The 24,424-nt window shown below is 42.4% G+C and overlaps 1 protein-coding gene across 1 annotated transcript in view; it reads left to right on the top strand.

Moving 5' to 3' along the window:
- si:ch211-1i11.3 (mitogen-activated protein kinase kinase kinase 5) overlaps nt 1-24,424 on the top strand; it is an 85,877-nt gene that overhangs the window by 50,151 nt on the left and 11,302 nt on the right. Inside the window, exons 11-25 of the mRNA XM_060922196.1 lie at nt 392-441; nt 2,046-2,141; nt 3,399-3,483; nt 8,105-8,238; nt 8,556-8,683; nt 8,944-9,080; nt 9,174-9,279; nt 9,705-9,862; nt 9,985-10,195; nt 14,683-14,845; nt 14,951-15,113; nt 15,263-15,445; nt 15,569-15,674; nt 15,766-15,994; nt 19,026-19,144. Of these exons, the coding sequence (XP_060778179.1) occupies nt 392-441; nt 2,046-2,141; nt 3,399-3,483; nt 8,105-8,238; nt 8,556-8,683; nt 8,944-9,080; nt 9,174-9,279; nt 9,705-9,862; nt 9,985-10,195; nt 14,683-14,845; nt 14,951-15,113; nt 15,263-15,445; nt 15,569-15,674; nt 15,766-15,994; nt 19,026-19,144 (2,068 nt within the window). The remainder of the gene's footprint in view (nt 1-391; nt 442-2,045; nt 2,142-3,398; nt 3,484-8,104; nt 8,239-8,555; nt 8,684-8,943; nt 9,081-9,173; nt 9,280-9,704; nt 9,863-9,984; nt 10,196-14,682; nt 14,846-14,950; nt 15,114-15,262; nt 15,446-15,568; nt 15,675-15,765; nt 15,995-19,025; nt 19,145-24,424) is intronic.

The following is a 24,424-nucleotide window of genomic DNA, read 5'->3' as shown; positions in this document are numbered from 1 at the left end:
AGCTACTTTTAAACAATACAAATGTATTATGAATCACATTAATGCTTCTCAATCCCTTGCAAAGGTTCTTAACATGATCTCTGGCTCACAAGAAATCAATAAATGGAGTCCAACATTGTGATTCAAACCTTACGCGAAAACATAAAATAAGTGTTTTTTGGCAAAAAATGAACCTCATGGTTCCACCATTAGACTTTTGAATATGGTCAAAAAATTTTACAGGATGTCTTTATTGGTGAAAAGGAACACCCAAACAAAAATGCATCAGATTTTATGAAAGTGAGGGCAACTGATGCACCCTAGTACGCATCCTTTGCCCTGTCACTAGGTTGTGTGTGTGTGTTGATTCATTCATGAATAGTCATGTTCAATTATGTCTTGCCTCATTTAGAAAGGTCTACATGAGTGGACATTTCCTGCATCAGCAATTCGTGGAGTGAGGTATGGACACCTGGGGTGTATCACTTGCTACTGCTCTCTCATTTTCTGTCTCTCACTTCCTGTCTGTCTAGTCTCTCTGATTTCCTGACTTATTTTCTTTGCTATATATAAAATGACTCTGCAGTTATGAGTCATGCTGATAGTTTGAGCAGCAGGTGGCTTGTTTTCTAGCTACATGTTTGCAACACAAATCACTTACTGGGTTTGGCAGCTTGTTAAAATGGTTCAGACCTGATCAGTGAAAACAGGCTCTAGTTCAAGCTTTGTTCTAGCTTTTATATCTTCTTTCGTGTTCTGCGTGATGGTAGGTCCCTTCTGACTGCTTCAACCACCAAGTTTTCATGGTCTCTCAACCATTCACACCTACGGTCAATTTAGAGTCACCAGTTAACCTAACCTGCATGTCTTTGGACTGTGGGGGAAACCGGAGCACCCGGAGGAAACCCACGCGGACACGGGGAGAACATGCAAACTCCGCACAGAAAGGCCCTCGCCGGCCACGGGGCTCGAACCCAGGACCTTCTTGCTGTGAGGCAATAGTTAAATTCCACTTGAAATTGTCATCTTTTATGAAGGCCTTTGACATTTTATTGAGGCATATAAAACATTGTAGAATATAAATATCGATCTGATTATGAATTAAAAAGGTCTTGTCATGCAGTTTGACAGTGTTTTTAAAGACTGTTGTTTGTCTCATGGTATCTAGACGTGTACAGTTATTTCTTCACCGTACACGGCAGCAACGGGCAAATAATTTTCACATTTGATGTGCACAAACACACAATGTAACAACAGAAGATGTATTGTTAATTATTGATGTCGAACAGTCTTTCGACCAGGATTTATTTCTTCATGCCTGCTCTGGATGATGGACAGAAATTTTGATTCTGTATGTTATGCATGATGTAAAAGTTTAATTTATATAGCACCTTTCTCAAACTCAAGGTCGCTTTATATAGGTCAAAGAAAACGGCAGACACAAAAAGGTTGCTAAAGACAGGATTTTATGCAGTGGTGGTGAAGTGTTCATGAAACGGCAAGGTTTTGAGATGAGATTGGAAGAAAGGAAGGGAAGAGTAGTCACGGAGGGGTTGAAGGGGAGAATTCCAGAGCTTAGGGGCCATGCTGCTGAAGGACCTGACTTGGAACCACTTATGGTTGATGATGTAGTTAGAATGGGCAGCGTTTAAGGCATCCCAATACTTATGAGCGTGTTCAGTGTAGAGCAACGGGTGGACAGTAAGACCGGTTTTCTTATGCAAGCGCTCCAGACGTCGGCCAGTGGCCTTCATTACTCTGAGCTCAGGGGTGAACCAGGGACTTGCCTATTCTTTACAGGGGCTAAGTCATCCAGCAATCTAGAAACCGTGTCCTTGTAAACGGCAACCAGATTGTCAGGGGAGGAGAGCTCATCATGTAGGTCAAACAAGGATGATGCCTGTATAGAAGCAGCAAAGAGGTTGTGGTTAATAGACCTAATATTCCGGTAGGTGACAGATGTTTTCTTAAAGGAGGGAGGAGGAATGGTAGTATAGAAGCTGCATACAATGTGTGTTTTTGTATAATTATAATAAAATGTGTGTTGTGTCATGTTTCACTTTTAGTATGTCCAAAATTGATGAGCGGAGCTGTTTCCTGTATGTGCTCTACAACTCCGATGACTTCCAGCTGTGTTTCCCAAGCACTCTGCACTGCAAAGGGTGAGAGCCAAAGCAAGCTGCACGGTGGGACTGTAATGTTCTTCCCATATGTTTAAGCAAAGATCAAACTCCGAAAGGGAATTTGTTTCTTAGATTGAGCTAAAATTTATTAAAGAGGAAAATTCCACCCAGCATTGTTACCTCCGCCAAGGAGGTTGTTTTTGGTAGCGTTGGTTTTTTTTTGTTTGTTTTGGCCCTTTTCCACTACCCTTTTTCAGCTCACTTCAGCTCGCTTCAGCTCACTTCAGCCCGACACGGCTCGCGTTTCGACTACCAAAAACCAGCACGACTCAGCTCACTTCAGCCCTGCTTAGCCCCTAAAACTCGCACCGTTTTGGAGTAGGACTGAAACGAGCCGAGTGAGGCTGGGGGCGTGAGCAGACACTCCCCTGTGCACTGATTGATGAGGAGGAGTGTCCTCACATGCCCTCACACGCCCCGCGAGCGCGCTGGGATCTGTAAACACCGCAAACCCGGAAGGAGAAGAATTATGAATTACGAGAATTTCTGAAGCCTTATGCGCCTCGCCTCATCTATACGCTCTTGCCAGTATCTGTCGGCGTTGTCGGTGACAACAAGCCACAGCACCAAGACCAGCAACACTAACGACTCCATGTCCTCCATGTTTATTGTTTACTATCCGGGTCGTGAGACTACCACTTAAAAGGTCACTGATGTCACTGTTTGTGCTGCTTAACGACATCACCTGACGTCCACCCACTTTCGCTAACTCCACCCAATGTGTCCACCCACTTCCAGCCAGCACGGTTCAGCGCGGTTGTAGTCGAAATGCAACTCCAACAGCCCCGCTCAGCACGGCACGGCACAGCTCAGCCGCGTTTGTAGTGGAAAAGCGGCATTTGTTTTTGTTTGTTTGTTGGTTGGTTTGTCTGTTAGCAACATTATGGAAAAAGTTATGAACGGATTGCTCTGAAATTTTTTCCAGAGGTGTGACTGGGCACAAGTAACAATCCATTAAATTTTGGCAGTGATCGGGATCACCTTCTGGATCCCAGATTTTTTTTTTAAAGGATTCTTGGCGGAGGTCTGCGCTCTGAGTGCTTTTCTAGTTCTTTATTGGTTTAACAATATGAGTTTCTTCTTAGAAAGTGTTCTTTGACCGGATTTCATTTAAATGTCTCAGACAACTCTGTGGAACGTGTGTTGGGGGGATTTAAACAGTAACTCAAAGATTGCTTCCATGATGATCTCATGTTCATTTCCATTGTGCACATGAGTATGACTTTCTTTCCTCAGATTCTGTGAGCTGGTGAGCTCTCTGATCAGTCCGGCAGAAGGGGTCAGGGATTACTCCCCCTTGGACAATAGAGGACTGTTGGAGGTCAGTTCTACCTTCATAATATTCATCTCCTCCTTACTGTTGAAGCAGAGAATAATACAGTGGTGCTTTAAAGTTTGTGAATCCTTTAGAATTTTCTTTATTTCTGCGTAAATATGACCTAAAACATATGACCTAAAACATCATCAGATTTTCACACAAGTCATAAAAGTACATGAAGAGAACCCAGTTAAACAAATGAGACAAAAATATTATACTTGGTCATTTATTTATTGAGGAAAATGATCCAATATTACATATCCGTGAGTGGCAAAAGTATGTGAACCTCTAGGATTAGCAGTTAATTTGAAGGTGAAATTAGAGTCGGGTGTTTTCAATCAATGGGATGACAATCAGGTGTGAGTGGGCACCCTGTTTTATTTAAAGAACAGGGATCTATCAAAGTCTGATCTTCACAACACATGTTTGTGGAAGTGTATCATGGCATGAACAAAGGAGATTTCTGAGGACCTCAGAAAAAGCACTGTTGATGCCCATCAGCCTGGAAAAGGTTACAAAACCATCTCTAAAGAGTTTGGACTCCACCAATCCACAGTCAGACAGATTGTGTACAAATGGAGGAAATTCAAGACCATTATTACCCTCCCCAGGAGTGGTCAACCAACAAAGGTCACTCCAAGAGCAAGGCGTGTAATAGTCAGAGGGGTCACAAAGGACCCCAGGGTAACTTCTAAGCAACTGAAGGCCTCTCTCACATTGGCTAATGTTCATGAGTCCACCATCAGGAGAACACTGAACAACAGTGGTGTGCATGGCAGGGTTGCAAGGAGAAAGCCACTGCTTTCCAAAAAGAACACTGCTGCTCATCTGCAGTTTGCTAAAGATCATATGGACAAGCCAGAAGGCTATTGGAAAAATGTTTTGTGGACGGATGAGACCAAAGTAGAACTTTTTGGTTTAAATGATAAGTGTTCTGTTTGGAAAAAGGAAAACACTGCATTCCAGCATAAGAACCTTATCCCATCTGTGAAACGTGGTGGTAGTATCATGGTTTGGGCTTGTTTTGCTGCATCTGGGCCAGGATGGTTTGCCATCATTGATGGAACAATGAATTCTGAATTATACCAGCGAATTCTAAAGGAAAATGTCAGGACATTTGTCCATGAACTGAATCTCAAGAGAAGGTGGGTCATGCAGCACGACAACGACCCTAAGCACAAGTCATTCTGCCAAAGAGTGGTTAAAGAAGAATAAAGTTAATGTTTTGGAATGGCCAAGTCAAAGTCCTGACCTTAATCCAGTCGAAATGTTGTGGAAGGACCTGAAGCGAGCAGTTCATGTGAGGAAACCCACCAACATCCCAGAGTTGAAGCTGTTCTCTACGGAGGAACGGGCTAAAATTCCTCCAAGCCGGTGTGCAGGACTGATCAACAGTTAGCGGAAATGTTTAGCTGCAGTTATTGCTGCACAAGGGGGTCACACCAGATACTGAAAGCAAAGGGTCATATACTTTTGCCACTCACAGATATGTAATATTGGATCATTTTCCTCAATAAATAAATGACCAAGTATAATATTTTTGTCTCAATTGTTTAACTGGGTTCCCTTTGTCTACTTTTAGGACTTGTGTGAAAATCTGATGTTTTAAGTCATATTTATGCAGAAATATAGAAAATTCTAAAGGGTTCACAAACTTTCAAGCACCACTGTATAGCTGGTTTATTGTAGTAGGATTTTATTTATTTATTTATTTATACACATTTCCTGTTTAAATGGATCATCAAGATTTTCCATAATTGTGCCACAGTGAGGTTGACTTCTTAAATCTGATTGGTCAGAAGGTGTGGAGTACTTTTCTGTAACCGGACAGTTCTGGCTGTTACATGAATGAAGGTTGATGTTAAGTCGCTTGTTCTAATGTGGTATTGTTTCTATAATAACAGCTCCTGCTCAATGACGTGTATGAAGCAGTCTCGTGTGTCTGTGCTTTAACAGTCTAAGTTTCCTGATATCAGTAGCTACAATTTTGTATCTCTGCCAGTCAGGGCCGCTGACAGCTTTTGGCTGGGCCTGGGACAAAATGCTCTGAATGGGCCCCCCCTAACAACACCCCCCCCCCCCCCACCCCACCCCCCGGCCAACCCACACACACACACACACACACACACACACACACACACACACCCACCTCTCTTATCCCAGTCTCTACTCACGCGATTGGGGTGCTCTTGAAGGAGCAGCGATGGACAGGGGATTTCGGGCAGGGCTGGGGGCAAATAGTATACTGTGCGTGCGTACTGTCCAGTGTGAAGAGCAGAGAAGAACACACTGCTCGAGAAACGGCGGGATATGATTGCGGGCTAATGTGAATATTCTTAGCTTCAATCAGATATATGAAACACAATGTTATTAAGCCGTTGTGGTTATGAAATGATTCAATGCCCTGTGCGTTTGATATGGTGTTCAGTGTGACTTGCTCTCCCCTCGTTTGTAACATGAATTTTATTTTCTTTCCTTTTCTGAAAACCCGATTTGTGTCCAGACATTTTGTTCTGCTACCAACGAACTAACTCGTCAGGTCTCGTCTCTCGAGCCCGCGATGATTCCCGTGGGAAGGGCAACAACTGATACATTTTTACAAACAACCAATAAACAGCCAATAGGGAGGTTGCAACGTTCAGGCTCTCCTTTGCTCACAGACACTCAGTAATGCACTTATTCAAGAACAGAGAGAACTCTATTTTTTATTTTATCTTATTTTTGGGGGCCCCTCTCCACACCAGTCCCGGGTGCAAATCCGTTGCTACCCCTCCAGAACCGGCCCTGCTCCTGACTTGTGCATGTTGGCAAATGGCACGCACGCTGATTGTCGAAGCGCTATGATCGAACAATGTCGGTTTTTTTCTCCTTAATCAAAGAGTCAGACCAAACCATTTTTGCATTAGGGGTGGTAGGGGGTTCTTGACTCCTTTTTCAAAGACAATAAAGGCAAAAGATCTAGAAATCATTTATTGAATGCAAATATAGCACATTTCTTCCCCAAATCAACACATTTTGAAATGAAATAAAATAATCGCAACTTCATGAGAGCCCAGTTCTGGGCCCTCCCCATTCCTGGGCCCGGGACAACATACCTGTTTGTCCCCCCTTGTTGGCGGGCCTGCTGCCAGTACGTGGTGGAGGTTTTGTTTTCAGTTTGATTGATGAATGGTTGAAGGTTTGTATGGAATTAGCATTGTAACCAGCAGATGGACTGATTTTCGGTTTTGGAATTAATCCAAACAGGGTTCAAGAGGGATCTGATTTATTGGCAGTGGAGACAGTTGAGTTCTTGTATTATCTGAAGCCCTGTTCACACATGAAATCCGTTATTGTCTGAGGTAAAAACAACACAGAATAGATGATACATTTTCAATCCCACTCTGTCTTCCAGAACAGAAAAGTAATAGATGCAGTGTATTCCCACCTGACTGTGTTTAACGGAATGCTAGAGTGTGAAACTCTGCGAGACCGGATATGACCCGCAGTTCACAAGGCGACAAGTCCATTGTGGTGAAAAGCCCAAGCGGAGACATTAGTTAGTTAGCAGCATGGCATGAGTCGATTCGCATCGCATCTCTGTTTAGAAAGTTCTCTTCCTGTTCCTGAACATTTTTGTTCAAACAAAGGCTATTTATAACTTTTTGCTTATATCTGCCAATGTTTTCTTTGCTTGTTGTTTTGAGATTGCCGCCGGTTGCTTACATTGAGGCAGGATGATTAATTCTGTTAAATATCACCATCATTTACATCACTGCTGGCAACGTCACGACTGATAACATTTAAATCCAATAGTTCTGATTCCCACTGGAACCGTGATAAAAGATTTACCATAAACGTTACCAAGTTGTCATGGGATAGAGTAATGTTTCTTGGATTCTGTTTTTCTCCCATTCTCTCACACCTTTACAGCATAATTGCAGAAAATATACGGTTTTGAGTGGGAATGGAGGAGGAGAGATGGAGAGACACAGATGGGGAGAGAGACACAGACAGGGGGAGGGGAGAGAGAGAGACACGGAGACGGAAGGGGGAACGAGACACGGAGACGGACGAGGGCGCGAGCGAGACGGGGAGGAGAGAGAGACACGGAGACGGACGGGGGCGCGAGCGAGACACGGACGGGGGCGCGAGCGAGACACGGACGGGGGCGCGAGCGAGACACGGACGGGGGCGCGAGCGAGACACGGACGGGGGCGCGAGCGAGACACGGACGGGGGCGCGAGCAAATGTTGTTTATAGCTGCTGTAACATAAGTAATAACGAACTCGGCTCTTGCGATGTTCCACAACATTAAATGTAACTGTATAGTTCAAATTCCTGCTTGGTCTGTCATTTAATAAATTAAAAATTAATTGTTGAAGTAGATTAATGTGATTTATAGGAAAATAACTTGCTTTGTACAGGGCTGTTAAACACTGCCCTTGCATGGTCTGTTTATTATTCCTTGCTTAATTAATTAAACATAATTGGCTGTGATGGTGAGCTAAATGTTCAGTTACTGGCTCCTAGTGAACAGGGTTAACTCTGAACAGTCACAGTTTCTAGTCTGTGCTCAACACCTTGTGGCTGTAGATAAAAATGACCGCTTCCATGTTCACCTCTGCTTCTGTATTTCTCCCAGTACATGTATGAGAAAGGAGACAACGGTGAGAATGTGGTGCTTGGGAGAGGAACTTATGGAGTGGTGTATGCTGGACGAGACTTGAGTAATCAAGTGCGCATCGCCATCAAGGAGATTCCAGAGAAAGACAGCACGTATGGCCATGCTCAATTTTTTAAAAATATTTATCGTTTTTATATTGTAGCACATTGACCTCATCTGATTAGATGTTGTGTGTGCGTGTGTAGGTTTTTGCCCCCCCCCCCCCCCCCCCCCCCTCGTCAGCAGTGTTTACCCACTTCTGTTTAATGGAAAAAGATTTGACTTTGTGTTTCCAAGGGCTTGATCATTTCCTGCTTGAGGGCTTGAAGCCTGTTTAGATTTTTTTTTTTTTTAAAGCATTTATCAAGTGTTGTTTCTTTCAACTAACAAATACCATTAGAACAACATTTCCCCCCTCTCTCCATACCAGTTACTCTCAGCCTCTCCATGAAGAGATCGCCTTGCACAAGAGACTGAAGCATCGCAACATTGTGCAGTACCTGGGCTCTGTCAGCGAGGGTGGCTTCATCAAGATTTTCATGGAGGAGGTGCCAGGCGGTAAAGCTGCCCCACCTTATTCACTCTAATAACAACATCTTTCATCATTTGCGTGTGGAAAACCAGACTTTTATGGTCAGCCGGAACCTCTTGAAGTGTGTTGTGTGTGGGAGGATTTCTGTCAAGCAGGAAGTGCCTTTGGCACATTATTCTTTGCAATACGGGAATGTTTGTCTAGAATGACGCAACATGTGCACACAGGAGCACACAGCTGTAATGAACTTAGCCAAGAAAAATGAGCCATCTTTATATTTTGACAGGAAGCTTGTCCTCGCTCTTAAGGTCAAAGTGGGGTCCTCTTAAAGATAACGAGCCCACCATCGTCTTCTACACCAAGCAGATTCTTGAAGGACTGAAGTACCTTCATGATAACCAGATAGTTCACCGAGATATCAAGGTACATTCGGGTTAATGCTAAAAGGGCGCGCATGTGTCCGTGTAATGTATTGAACGTGTTTGAAGATTCTTCTCGCTTCGCTCCTTCCACCAGGGTGAAAATGTCCTGATCAACACGTACAGCGGCGTACTCAAGATATCTGATTTTGGAACGTCGAAAAGACTAGCAGGAATCAACCCTTGTACAGAAACCTTTACAGGTGACCTTTGTTTTCCAGTGACTTTGCATTAACGTACCTTTTGTGTGTGTGTGTGTGTGTGTGTGTTGGGGGCAGGTGGTAGTTGGTGGTATAATTTGTGGTATCGAAACAGTCGGTATTCAGGATTAAGTTCGATGAAGTTCCTCTCGCACACATTTCTTTTTGACACACTTGTCTTACTTGTCTTACCTTCCGTTGACGCAATTATTAATGCAGCTAACATAACATAAACCTAACACACACACACACCTTATGTCAGGCATTCATCTGGTGAGTCTGTTCATGACAGCTCTTGCCAGACTGTTAGTGTGTCCTGAGGCTCTGTACTTGTCATATGTACATTTGATTCTTTATAGACACTTGATACCTTTGTGTATGTACATTACAAACCTTTTGTCGACCTTTAGTTCATCGCTTGTGTCTAGGTACTCTACAGTATATGGCTCCAGAGATTATCGACCAGGGCCCGCGGGGTTATGGGAAACCGGCTGATATCTGGTCTCTAGGCTGTACCATTATAGAGATGGCCACTGGGAAAACGCCTTTCCACGAGCTGGGCAGCCCACAGGCCGCCATGTTCAAGGTGCTACCACAAATGGAGATTTATTTATTTATTTAGCATTTGTTACATTGCTGGAATATGCATGAATTTATACAATGATGTGATAAATAGTTCAGAATGACGAAAGCAAGCTTCTATTCCAGGTCGGCATGTTCAAGATCCATCCCACTGTGCCAGCGTGCATGTCCGAAGAGGCAAAATCCTTCATCATGCGCTGCTTTGAGCCCAATCCTGACAAAAGGGCCACAGCATCTAACCTGCTGAAGGATGCTTTCCTTAAGAGCAGTACCAAGAAGAAGAAGAAGAAGACCAAGCCGTCTCCCAGCTTAGCTGAGATAGAGCCCATCACCTCTGGTGAGTCAGCACGACTTTTAGAAAGATTAACACTGATTCTTCGGCGTTGAAGCATGTTGGCATAACTATGTCAGGATGCAGAGAGGGGGTGTATGGGAGAGGGTAGTGAACAGAAGCACACAAGGGTTGAGGTCTTCACCTCTAAAATGTGTATGGGGTGTAGCGACAGCACTACATGTCAGGCAGGGCTGATTGGCTGAACAGGGAACTGTCAGCCCTTGAAGTGGAAGAGGATACAAGCACCTTTTTTTTTAAAGATATATAAAGCTCACACGGCCACAAGCCAGTGAACTATTGCCATCAGTGTCCGTCTGTCCACAATTCATAGAAATTGCTACTTCTCTCTGAGAGGCTGTCCACACGGCAACGGATTCAGGTGAATCTGATAAAATTGTTTATCGTTTCGGCCTGGCATCCACACGGCACTGGCGTTTTGGAGAACGGGTTCCAGAGTGGAAAAATCTGGCAACGGCGCCGTTGCAAAGTCGTCTGGATGAGTAGAACAGATTTGTTTACGATGACGTCACAACCACATGACTAGAACAAGCAGCACTCTCGCTGTTTTGTATGAACCACTGCATTGCATTCACTTTTGTATACAGCTTTTCTTTTAAATAAACAAGTAACTGAACCATTTCTTGAATTTCTTTTTTTTACTGGATAAGACTGCTTTTCAAAATGGTCACACACAATATAAAAAGTTATATAAATTATATAAAAATGCTTTTCAAAATGTTCACACACAATAAGAAAATTAAGTTATATAAAACTATGCACACTAATAAAACTAATTTATACACACAGAAGGCACGATTTCCTCGCGTAGTCGCAGCCGCCATCTTGTTGTTGTGTGTTTGTTCCTGAGAGTGCTTCACGCCGGGTAGAAGAAGGGGTTTATGCGCATGCGTCCTACTTCTTCTATTGTTCTGGTGTCTCCGATGGGACCGTCTTACAGCGCATGTAGAGGTGTGGCATGTGTATTGCATCGTTTTCAGCAAGCGTTGCGTTGCCATATGGACCTGATATTTTACTGATCCGTTGCCCATGTGGACGCGATATTTTTTTTTTTTAATAAAATCTCGTTGCCGTTGTTGTGTGGATGTAGCCTGAGTTTTCAGTAGATTCTAATTCTGTTTTGTTTGGAAGATCTAATCAGCCTGTACAAAAGTGTTTTTTTTTTTTTTTAAGACATTTTTTTTTGGGCTTTTTTCACCTTTATTGGATAGGACAGTGTAGAGACAGGAAATGAGCGGGAGAGAGAGACAGGGAGGGATCGGGAAATGACCTCGGGTCGGAATCGAACCCCGGATTTATGGTATGGCGCCTTATCCAACTGAGCCACGACGCCCCCGGCCTGTACAAAAGTTACTCCTTGGTTTTGCGATTTCTCATGAACAAGTTGCTAATTAGGCCAATTAATGACCTTTCAGGAAAATTACTCCTCCTCCCTGAGTTTTCAATGCATTTTGATTCTGATTGTTTTGTCTGGAAGATCAGACTGTTCTCATGAAGAGCAGCTTAGCTAATTGTAAACAAGTCTGGTTTCTCATGGTATGGCTGGGTAAGCTACAGCGTCACTGATACACTGGGTTGTTTGGGGTTTTCCCCCCACTTTCAGTGTTTTGTGTTAAACTCCGTTCCTTACGTTTTAGCTAGTCATTTCTTTGCGTATCTTATTATTTGAAAGCAGAAAAAAATTACACATCCCAATTTAGTGATGTTAATGTAGGGTTGTTTGTTTGTTTGTTTGTTTGTTTGTTTGTTTGTTTTTGTTTGTTTTAAACTCATGAAGGAATTTAACTCTGGCCTTTCACAAATCGCATGCCACCCCTCATGGTCTTTGCAGCAATAATGTGCTCGTAAACTGAAACTGCTTTTTCAGCAAATATCATTTGAGATGACAGATTATTTTTCAGTGTGCTGTAACCATGCTAGGTTTCAGGTTTTCATTTCCTGCCCTGAAGAGGACACGCGTGTTACTTGCAGCTTATGATGGTCAACACCTATGTAACCACTTGTGCAAGGTGACCTTTTAAATACGTGGCATAAGAAGTGTAAACTAGGACTTGTTACCATCACATAGATAAGCCTGTGTCTTATCTTTTGTTGTTGGGTGGGGTTTTCTTTTGTTGTTTTTTTGTCTTGTTTTTTTCCCCTCTTTTCCTCACCCCTGCTGTAGTTGCATCATTGTCTAGTATTGTCAATGTAATGGTTGTTATTGATGTGTATTTCTACGATGTTGATGAAATGCTTGAATACTGTAATTTTTCAATACAAGTAGTTCTGTTTCAATTATAGTTTTGTTTACTATTAAGCAGCAAAATGTTAGTGGTGCTTGAAAGTTTGTGAACCCTTTAGAATTTTCTATAGTTCTGCATAAATGTGACCTAAAACATCATCAGATTTTCACACAAGTCCTAAAAGTAGATAAAGAGAACCCAGTTAAACAAATGAGACAAAAATATTATACTTGGTCATTTATTTATTGAGGAAAATGATCCAATATTACATATCTGTCAAGTCAAGGTTATTTGTACAGCGCTTTTAACAAGCATTGTCGCAAAGCAGCTTTACAGAATTTGAATGGCTTAAAACATGAGCTAATTTTATCCCTAATCTATCCCCAATGAGCAAACCTGTGGCGACGGTGGCAAGGAAAAACTCCCTCAGACGACATGAGGAAGAAACCTCGAGAGGAACCAGACTCAAAAGGGAACCCATCCTCATTTGGGCAACAACAGACAACATGACTATAATATTAAGTTTTCACATGAAGTCAGTTTTGTTGATGTTATAAATTCTTCACTGATATCATGTGAGTGGCAAAAATATGTGAACCTCTAGGATTAGCCATTAATTTGAAGGTGAAATTAGAGTCAGGTGTTTTCAATCAGTGGGATGACAATCAGGTGTGAGTGGGCACCCTGTTTTATTTAAAGAACAGGGATCTATCAAAGTCTGATCTTCACAACACGTGTTTGTGGAAGTGGATCATGGCACGAACAAAGGTGATTTCCGAGGACCTCAGACAAAGCGTTGTTGATGCTCATCAGCCTGGAAAAGGTTACAAAACCATCTCTAAAGAGTTTGGACTCCACCAATCCACAGTCAGATAGATTGTGTACAAATGGAGGAAATTCAAGACCATTGTTACCCTCCCCAGGAGTGGTCGACCAACAAAGATCACTCCAAGAGCAAGGGGTGTAATAGTCAGCGAGGTCACAAAGGACCCCAAGGTAACTTCTAAGCAACTGAAGGCCTCTCTCCCATTGGCTAATGTTCATGAGTCCACTATCAGGAGAACACTGAACAACAATGGTGTGCATGGCAGGGTTGCAAGGAGAAAGCCACTGCTCTCAAAAAGAACATTGCTGCTCATCTGCAGTTTGCTAAAGATCACGTGGACAAGCCAGAAGGCTATTGGAAAAATGTTTTGTGGACAGATGAGACCAAAATAGAACTTTTTGGTTTAAATGAGAAGTGTTCTGTTTGGAGAAAGGAAAACACTGCATTCCAGCATAAGAACCTTATCCCATCTGTGAAACATGGTGGTGGTAGTATCTCGGTTTGGGCCTGTTTTGCTGCATCTGGGCCAGGACGGCTTGCCATCATTGATGGAACAATGAATTCTGAATTATACCAGCGAATTCTAAAGGAAAATGTCAGGACATCTGTCCATGAACTGAATCTCAAGAGAAGGTGGGTCATGCATCACGACAACGACCCTAAGCACACAAGTCGTTCTACCAAAGAATGGTTAAAGAAGAATAAAGTTAATGTTTTGGAATAGCCAAGTCAAAGTCCTGACCTTAATCCAATCGAAATGTTGTGGAAGGACCTGAAGCGAGCAGTTCATGTGAGGAAACCCACCAACATCCCAGAGTTGAAGCTGTTCTGTACGGAGGAACGGGCTAAAATTCCTCCAAGCCGGTGTGCAGGACTGATCAACAGTTAGCGCAAACGTTCAGTTGCAGTTATTGCTGCACAAGGGGGTCACACCAGATACTGAAAGCAAAGGGTCATATACTTTTGCTACTCACAGGTCTGTAATATTGGATCATTTTCCTCAATAACTAAATGACCAAGTATAATATTTTTGTCTCATTTGTTTAACTGGGTTCTCTTTATCTACTTTTAGGACTTGTGTGAAAATCTGATGATGTTTTAGGTCATATTTATGCAGAAATATAGAAAATTCTAAAGGGTTCACAAACTTTCAAGCACCACTGTATTTGAACTCCATGTGTCATTTTAAAGGGGTTCTGCATATTGGTAGCGGCTTAATAAAATTCAGTGAGATTAAATAATGCATGTATAAATTAAACTTGGCTTTTGAATCGGCCTAGAATAAAATTTAAAATAAAGGGAATTGCAGCCTATAGCTAGTTATCAAAGCCATGTAAACAGTCCAGCAAGAAGAATAAGAAACTCCCTTTTTTTTTTTTTTGGTCGAGTGAGTGAGTGAAAATTCTGCTTTTCTAATTTAGTTTCTCCAGCAGTAGAATACCAGAGGAGCATGTCTGTACCCATAACTGTGCATGTGGATACTGACAGGATAGACTTGTCTAGTTCCCTCAATCTGAGGAAAACTATCCATTGCCTCAGAGAAGAGGACATTTCCGAGAGCCCTTCCAGTCCCACCACCTCTGGGTGAGTTCGAGCACCAGCAAATATCTTTTCAATCCCCTCAAGTTTGGTAGGACTTCAGTGTACACAAGTGCATATTTCTGAGGTGTGTGTGTATGTGTGTGATAGCATACCTGAGGGACAACAGGGGGACATCAGTCCTTCTGTGTCAGGAGAGCAGCTTGGTCTCTTCCTGCTCAGGAAAGACAGTGCAAGGAGAAGCACTCTGCACCGAGTTCTTACTGACTATATTGGCCAAGTACTGCACAATATAAGCGAATCGCTCCCACAGGTACACGTGTCCACATGCAGCCTTTGTTAGCATGTGTGCAAAATGAAATGGAAGGGAAATGAAGTTTTTGGTTTGTTTATTTATTTTACTTATTTGAATGTTCTGAATGGCTTTTGTGAAAACGCAAGCTGTTGCCTTTTGTCCTGCAGACAGAAGAGCACTGCATCAGCTCTGAGCACATCAAGCAGCTGATTGGTTGCCTGGGAGAAAACATCCGCTCTCCAGACAGGAAGCAACTGACCAACCGACTCCTGAAGCTGCGCGCGAGCCTGCATAATGACGCAGTACCTGTATGCAGCCTGCAGGTGGCACTCTTCAGCTTCCAGGATGCCGTATGTGACTCAATATGCAGTGATCACTGGAGTGGGGATTCCATCCACTGTTTTTGCTCTTGAATAAAATGCAAATGTTGTATTGCTAAATATGCAATCCTGTTGAATCGATGGTCACTCCAGGTGAAGAAGGTGTTGCGGCAGCAGCAGGTGAAACCTCACTGGATGTTTGCTCTGGATAACCTGCTCAGACAGGCTGTGCAAGATGCCATTACCGTGCTTCTGCCAGGTATTTTTCACCGTCCGGGGAGGGCATAAATCGCGACTGTGTTTTCCATAGCATCCAGCATCACTCTCACACGGTTCTCTGTATCTTTCAGAGCTCAAGCTGCAGCTCCAGTCATCCTTTGAGGTCGAGGAGAGTTCACCTGAAACAGAACGGACAGCTGAGGACCCAAATGCAGAGTCACACAAGGAGACTAATGGCATGTTTCAAGATCCTCAGCAGCCCAGGTCTGAGAGCATCAGTACCAGGCTGCCCAACGGCCTCGGCACCAGCTGTAGCCCTCTCATCCAGGAATTTTTCACCTCATGCCAGGAGACTAGGAGGTATCCGGCTTTCTGATTTTGTTTATTTAATATAACTCTCACGTTTTCATAGCGAAAACGCTTCGAAATATCCACGACGAGTACATGGTTCGGATTAAACGAATACAACTAAAGGTATGAATAAGAGGTGCGCTGATTTTTTTTTTTTTCTTTTTTTGTTTATCTTTCTTTATTTAGAAAGCTTGCGAGGCAAAGTTTGTAAGGCTTTTAATTGAGACTAGAGGTGTGCATTGATCCTGTAGGATGCAGTCGGAAATTTGCACAAACTTTTTAAACAGTTTTTTTTACTTTAACGCGGGTGTGAGTGAGCACTCCAAGCTCGCGGGACTTACAAAAATCATGTTGTGCAATGCATTTACGTTATTTACATCGCAACCCTGCTATAACAAACTCTTACTACGCGTTACTTTCGCATCTAATGAACTAAATTCGTGTTCCCCGCCTTTAACAATGAGTCGGAGCCTTCAGGAAAAAAAAAACATCACTGAGCCATGCGCTCCTCTTCAAGTCCTCAGTCAAATTAACAGTGTGTTTTTAATATCATAAAACAAAAGCTTACTGAGCCTTGCGTAGGTATCGATCACTAACGGTTCTCAAGAATGGTGGTCAAAGGATGAAATGCTGAAAGAATTAACTTGAACACCTAGTTAAAGTGCACCAGCGGTGTTTTTATACCCCCCTGCTCAGCACTGTGGCGCAACATAAATGTCACTGGTGATTTGTAACACATGAATGAACTGAATGGTGAAGATTTAGAAAACAAAGCAAGTCAGCGAGTGGACACGGTCAACGATACACCGGTAATCTCCATCATTTCCATCACAGACGAAGAAATCATTCGCCTCCGTTTATGATCCTTTAAAGGGGAACTGAAGGCAATTTTTTTTTTTTAAATCAAAATTCTAGCTCATTTTATTAAATATCGGAATGCATTTCTGATCGCTATTTTGTCGCTGCAATAGCAAGTTCTGAATGTTTGAAATATGCTCTGTAATACATCAGTCCATATGTCAAAGCAACAGCCGTAAACAAGATTCGCTGAGACCTGTGCGAGACGTCGTAGGACGGAAGTAAAACGTACAGCGGAAATCAAAGTGACTGACATCTGCCAACGCTGTCAGAAGACGTGCACGCCCTCTTTCGAATGCTGACGTAATCAAGCCGGAAGTTTTCCATGTCTGAAATCACTCTCTATTCACTATATAGTGGGGACGCCATATTGTAGTGCTGTCGGAAACCTTAGTGAGGATGATGTGGGAAATGCACTCAGTATAATGTGTTCATCACAAAAATACATGCATGTATTTATTATTTTGAAAACCCACCAGCCGCCTGATCCGGCACGTTTTAATTGTACGACAGTAATGACGTAAATACCAGCGCGATGGAGTAGTCTTTATCCTGTCGTCTTTCCAACTCTTCTCTACTCCATGTTGGTTCGAAGTCTCATTCTCATTATCTGTAGCCGCTTTATCCTGTTCTACAGGGTCGCAGGCAAGCTGGAGCCTATCCCAGCTGACTACGGGCGAAAGGCGGGGTACACCCTGGACAAGTCGCCAGGTCATCACAGGGCTGACACATAGACACAGACAACCATTCACACTCACATTCACACCTACGGTCAATTTAGAGTCACCAGTTAACCTAACCTGCATGTCTTTGGACTGTGGGGGAAACCGGAGCACCCGGAGGAAACCCACGCGGACACGGGAAGAACATGCAAACTCCGCACAGAAAGGCCCTCGCCGGCCACGGGGCTTGAACCCAGGACCTTCTTGCTGTGAGGCGACAGTGCTAACCACTACACCACCGTGCCACCCTTGGTTCGAAGTCATATGGAATAATCTCATCACTGATGAAGCTGGCAAATCTCGAAATTAATCTAAATTGGAATGGTATGGCGATCTGGCCGTTGTGTAAACAGTTTTCAAAATGATGGCGCTGACACTTCACATTTGAAGTCTCGCACAAGTCTCGTGAAGATCGCGCTGATAAGCGATGCCTGCCGTGGATGATACGAACTACATTCAACATGGCTAAAAACCGAAAAGGCCAAGAAGTGTAATATAATATGCCAATATGAGCCACGATATAAGGTTAATAAAACCAAAAAAGTAACTGAATAACACGTTAATTAAGAAATAAAGCAAGTTTAAAAATGACTTCAGTTGCCCTTTAACTCGATGAACTGTGATAGTGACTCGGAACAAGAAATTCATGATAAGGAGAATGTACCCTAAATTTCCCATGTAATGTGAGCGTTTGGTGTGACCAGTGGGTCTATTTCAGTGTTACAAACTTTTGGGTATTACAAACTATTTGAATGTTCCCAAGGAGTTCGTTATAGCAGGGTTACAGTGTATTTCTAACATGCTGGCAATGGTTTCCAGAGTTTCTTGGGGCATAGTGGGAGGTTTATTTATTTATTTATTTTTTATTTTTTTAATTGTTTAATGAGAAATACAGACAGACATGTGACGATCTAGAGGACTAAACAGATACTGCTCGAGGTGTTGTTTTACACTGTGAATATGAACATGGTACTGAATTAATGTTTAAATGACACAGAAAATGTTTTGCATCGTATTACAAGCACTGCATAGGAGTCGTATTAAAATGGACAGTTTTAGATTAAACCCATTCAATTCAAATGACCGGGCAACTTGAACCATCATGAACGTAACTAGAGTGACAAAATATGATGATGAATATTGTAGTTGATTGTGACCATAATGTAAATTAAAAACGGCAGTCATGACTAATAAAACATTAGTTCAGTTGGCTGCACATCACATACTTTTACATCACGTTTGCTCCTTAGTGTTGAATAGAAGCGACGTGTGTAATTTCTCCTCCCATCCAAGTCATACTCATGGTATTTATAGAGGAAACGATTGACCTGGTCCTGATTAGCATTCGCCTTCGTTAGAGACTGAGCGAACGCTCCGAAATGTCGTGGAGAGTAATTACAGTGGAACGCTTTGCGCAGTCTCAGTGCTGATATGAACCATGCATTATTTCTGATTTCCAGGTTGCTGACTCGGCTAAATGAGAAGGAGAAGGAGTACCAAGAACTTCTAATGAACTTGCTGCAGAATGCACAAAGCTCAATAGACACACTAAAGATCAAGGCTCCAACAGAGAGCAGGGGTAAATATTTCTTTCTGCCTCTGGTTTTATTTATTTTTTTCCTTGCATATATTAAGCTATTATATCCACAACTTTCCCGAACTCTGACCTTTCCCATGATTCATTGCTGCGTCGTAGCAGAAGCCGGGATCTTTCTTCAGCTCCACTGTGTTGATGTTTGTAGCTAGCGCTAACTGCTAGGTAGGTAAGATCAAAGATGACTAAAAGACGGTTACACAGGTTTGATTAGACGTGCTCTGGGGATAATACAATCAAAGTGCCCCATCTGTCTATCCTCATGGAACGGATAGACGACATGAAGTTGTGCCCCGACGTCAGCTACGTTGTCCTTGTCAGTTATTTTATTCTTAGTGAGGGTGCTGATGGTGAGGAGCTACAAAAGCATAGAGGCATACAATTATCTGCACGGTAATAAAATTGGCAAAATTACGTGTAAAAGAGAGAGTGAGTTTCTTTGCTTAAAGGCTGAGGTTGAGCTGAGCCAGAGCAAAAAAAAAAAAGGAAATCAATCCCACAGTCATGCAACAGCTATCATCTGGAAGGTAGGCCATGTCAGAGTAGAGCGATTGTATTGGTTTACTGATAATGTGGTGTTTGATATATTGTAAGTCGCTTTGAACAAAATCGTCTGCCAAATGTCATACAGGCTCAGTATGTACATGTATAGACTCAAGAAGCAAAAGCTAGGAGAGAAGCACAGGCTAAACATCTTAAATTGCATATTCTGGACCAATTTCGTTGTTTTTTTTATATGAAAGTATGTCCCTTTACACGCTCATCCAGAAGGGTAATTTTGCACAAGGCCATCTGTCTACAGCAGAAAAAAAAAAAAAAAACTAGACTGCATTTCTGCAGAGAAAATGCAAAGTGTGCTTGCTGAGCTGTAGCAGAACAGCTAGCATGCTAAAAGCTAGCATGCCAAAATGCTAACAACTAGCATGTTAACAGTTAGCATACTAACATGCTAAAAGCTAGCATGTTAACATGTTAACAGCTAGCATTCTAACATGCTAATGATTAACATGTTATTTGTTAAAATTAACACTAAGGCTAATATGCTGGCAGGTTAACATGCTAATGGCTAGTATGTTAACTTTTAGCATGCTAACACGCTGAGGGTGACATGCTAGCATGCTAACAGCATGCTAACATGCTCAGGCGAACTTGCTAACAGCAAACATGCGAACTCTGCATGTTACCATGCTAATCCTAACATGTTAACAGCTCTCATGATAACATGCTAATGGTGAACATGCTAACAACTCGTGAGCTAACAGCAGGCATGATATCGTAATGGGTAACATGCTAACAGCTAGCATGGTAACACGTGAATGCTTATATGCTAATTGCTATCGTGTGTGTGTGTAAGTATTCCTAATAAAGTGGCCATTGAGTTGAAGTTGATTTGCTGTCTAAGTCAATTCTACTACAATTCTACTACAACGGCTGCGGCTACAAGCTCTCCCTACCTGTGCACGTTTTTTATGTTTTTTCTGTGTATTTTTGCGTGTTGTTCGTCTGTACCAGACTTCAATATCCACTACAACCGTATGGACTTGCTGGACACTGGTTTCCAGCAGAAAATGACAGTTTGTAGCGATTTCCATCGCATGCACAACATTTCCGGCCGAGAGAAAAAAAAAAACATTCCGGACGAGATAGCTAGACCAGCGGGGTCTCCGTGGATTGTTATCGGAAGCAAAGCGAAGGAGGCGGCACCGGGAGCAAAAGCGAGGCTGCAGGCAGAGCCGGCCTGTTGACTAAGCTCAGAAAACAGCCACTCAAATCTCCACTGCCAAGCCTCTACCTCTCCAACTCCAGATCCATGTAAACAAGACGGACGATTTGAAATTACCTTATTCTATTCTATAATCGGCTGGTCAGTGCTATACTCAATACTTAAGTGACTTACCCGTCCAATGAGGATTCTTGTTACAAGATGCCACATCTGAGTCGCTGACAAATCCTGAATTTCTGTAAAGATAACTGTCCAGAGATTTATAAGCACGCAGTGCTTCACCACTGAACAGCGAGGGAAAGTTAATGAGGTAATTATACACATCCAGGTATTCCGCTGGCAGTTCAAAATCCGGTCGTGAAAACTCCGTCCGGTAAGCCATAAGGGTCACAAATCTGTAGATCGTTTATTTTAGACATATCTAGTTATCTGTTCATTAGAAAAATGAGCCGTGTAGTCCGTCGGTTGAAATTGATCCATTCTGTACACGAGTGCAGCAGTATTCAGCGGTGTTTTTGACCGACAAGATGGCGGTTGTGTACTTTCCGGTCACGTGACTGCAAGATCTCTATGGGGCCAAAAATCAATGCAAGCCTATGGAGGAAGAAGGGATGAGCAAAAAGAAAGGGAAAAAAATGAGTGCGGGTCAGAACCAATTGCATGTATGTGTTGGGGGAGTTGGCCTGAAGTATCACATGAGGTTTGGTGCATCTGCGATGGAGCGTGTCCGAGTAGGACGATTTGATTCATGAGCCCTATTCATTCTCTATGGGAAAAAAAACAAAAGAAAAATGACAAGAACAAGAGAACGGGCGCGTTGATCCAAAAGCTGTATACAAGCACACTACACCGCTTCGGGCCAGACGTCTCAGAGTTGGAACGGTGTCTCTATCTCGAACGCCCTAGGAGGAGTAGTGGATCCAAAAAAACGTGTCAGTATAAGTAAACTTAAGAACCACAATAGTGTGCTTACCTTTGGCAAGCAAGCACACTAATAAAACGCATCTGGAAAAATCCCAAGGGAGTCTGGAGCCAGATTTGTGACGTCACCTGCGGAAGCGCCAGCAGGCTGCACGAGCTTTGCACGGTTTCAGTGCACAGCCTGTGTAGACCAAGCGCTCCCATTTCTCTCTCATTGTCCGGTCTTTTGGGAAACGATGAGTACTAATCCCATCAAGATTGGTGTTGCTACACCCTACTACGATACATCTGTTAACCATTTTAATAATTACGCAATAACGTTGAAGAAATTTGCAGAAAACCACCAGGCCGTTTTCTCATAAACAAACCAGCGCTGACGTAGGATTCAGAGGGAGGCGTCCCGCACGCGACGTCACCAAAATCAGTGTTTCCTGGGAAATCCAAATGCCAAGTTTTTTCAGAGGTGGACCAATTTGCCTCAAATGGCTTGATTTCAACTGAATTTTTCTGGTATTGCGCAAGGTAAAAAAAATTGCGCAAAACGTGACAGATATTTGACCAAAGTTTAATATAAAATAGGAGAATTACATTGATCTTGCTCCTGAATTTACCCGTGATATGCACTTTAATGCAAATGCTGTCAAACTTTGGAACCAATAAACATACTGTACTTACAATCCCGATTCCAAAAAAGTTGGGACAAAGTACAAATTGTAAATAAAAACGGAATGCAATGATGTGGAAGTTTCAAAATTCCATATTTTATTCATAATAGAACATAGATGGCATATCAAATGTTTAAACTGAGAAAATGTATCATTTAAAGAGAAAAATTAGGTGATTTTAAATTTCATGACAACAGCACATCTCAAAAAAGTTGGGACAAGGCCGTGTTTACCACTGTGAGACATCCCCTTTTCTCTTTACAACAGTCTGTAAACGTCTGGGGACTGAGGAGACAAGTTGCTCAAGTTTAGGGATAGGAATGTTAACCCATTCTTGCCTAATGTAGGATTCTAGTTGTTCAACTGTCTTAGGTCTTTTTTTGGTCGTATCTTACGTTTTATGATGCGCCAAATGTTTTCTATGGGTGAAAGATCTGGACTGCAGGCTGGCCAGTTCAGTACCCGGACCCTTCTTCTACGCAGCCATGATGCTGTAATTGATGCAGTATGTGGTTTGGCATTGTCATGTTGGAAAATGCAAGGTCTTCCCTGAAAGAGACGTCGTCTGGATGGGAGCATATGTTGCTCTAGAACCTGGATATACCTTTCAGCATTGATGGTGTCTTTCCAGATGTGTAAGCTGCCCATGCCACACGCACTAATGCAACCCCATACCATCAGAGATGCAGGCTTCTGAACTGATAACAACTTGGGTCGTCCTTCTCTTCTTTAGTCCGAATGACACGGCGTCCCTGATTTCCATAAAGAACTTCAAATTTTGATTCGTCTGACCACAGAACAGTTTTCCACTTTGCCACAGTCCATTTTAAATGAGCCTTGGCCCAGAGAAGACGTCTGCGCTTCTGGATCATGTTTAGATACGGCTTCTTCTTTGAACTATAGAGTTTTAGCTGGCAACGGCGGATGGCACGGTGAATTGTGTTCACAGATAATGTTCTCTGGAAATATTCCTGAGTCCATTTTGTGATTTCCAATACAGAAGCATGCCCGTATGTGATGCAGTGCCGTCTAAGGGCCCGAAGATCACGGGCATCCAGCATGGTTTTCCGGCCTTGACCCTTACACACAGAGATTCTTCCAGATTCTCTGAATCTTTTGATGATATTATGCACTGTAGATGATGATATGTTCAAACTCTTTGCAATTTTACACTGTCGAACTCCTTTCTGATATTGCTCCACTATTTGTCGGCGCAGAATTAGGGGGATTGGTGATCCTCTTCCCATCTTTACTTCTGAGAGCCGCTGCCACTCCAAGATGCTCTTTTTATACCCAGTCATGTTAATGACCTATTGCCAATTGACCTAATGAGTTGCAATTTGGTCCTCCAGCTGTTCCTTTTTTTGTACCTTTAACTTTTCCAGCCTCTTATTGCCCCTGTCCCAACTTTTTTGAGATGTGTTGCTGTCATGAAATTTCAAATGAGCCAATATTTGGCATGAAATTTCAAAATGTCTCACTTTCGACATCTGATATGTTGTCTATGTTCTATTGTGAATACAATATCAGTTTTTGAGATTTGTAAATTATTGCATTCCGTTTTTATTTACAATTTGTACTTTGTCCCAACTTTTTTTGGAATCGGGGTTTTAAATAATTCGTTGTCTGTGTTATGGCCATTTTGCTAGATTTCATGTTTTTTAAATCCAAATGATATTTAGTTATTCTGAATTTGTATATCTTTACTGTCAAATTATTGTAGACTTTGTGCCGATAATTAGTTATTAGTCCACTAGTTAATTTGGTCATTAATTTGGTAATTAGCTTGAACATGCCTATGCTTGGATCTACATACGTCACGTCCAGTAGGCCTTTGAGTGAGAATTTGTTTGCAAGTCAAATGTTGGGTGGCGTGTCGTTGGTTTAATACGATTTTTTGAACACTTTCTAACCTTTTGAAGGAATATGAATTAAGTTTTGTTTACCTATGAGTTT

The sequence above is a fragment of the Neoarius graeffei genome, chromosome 5 (genome assembly GCF_027579695.1).
Source record: "Neoarius graeffei isolate fNeoGra1 chromosome 5, fNeoGra1.pri, whole genome shotgun sequence".
Taxonomy (NCBI): Eukaryota; Metazoa; Chordata; class Actinopteri; order Siluriformes; family Ariidae; genus Neoarius; species Neoarius graeffei.
This window is presented reverse-complemented; position numbering and strand designations above follow the sequence as displayed.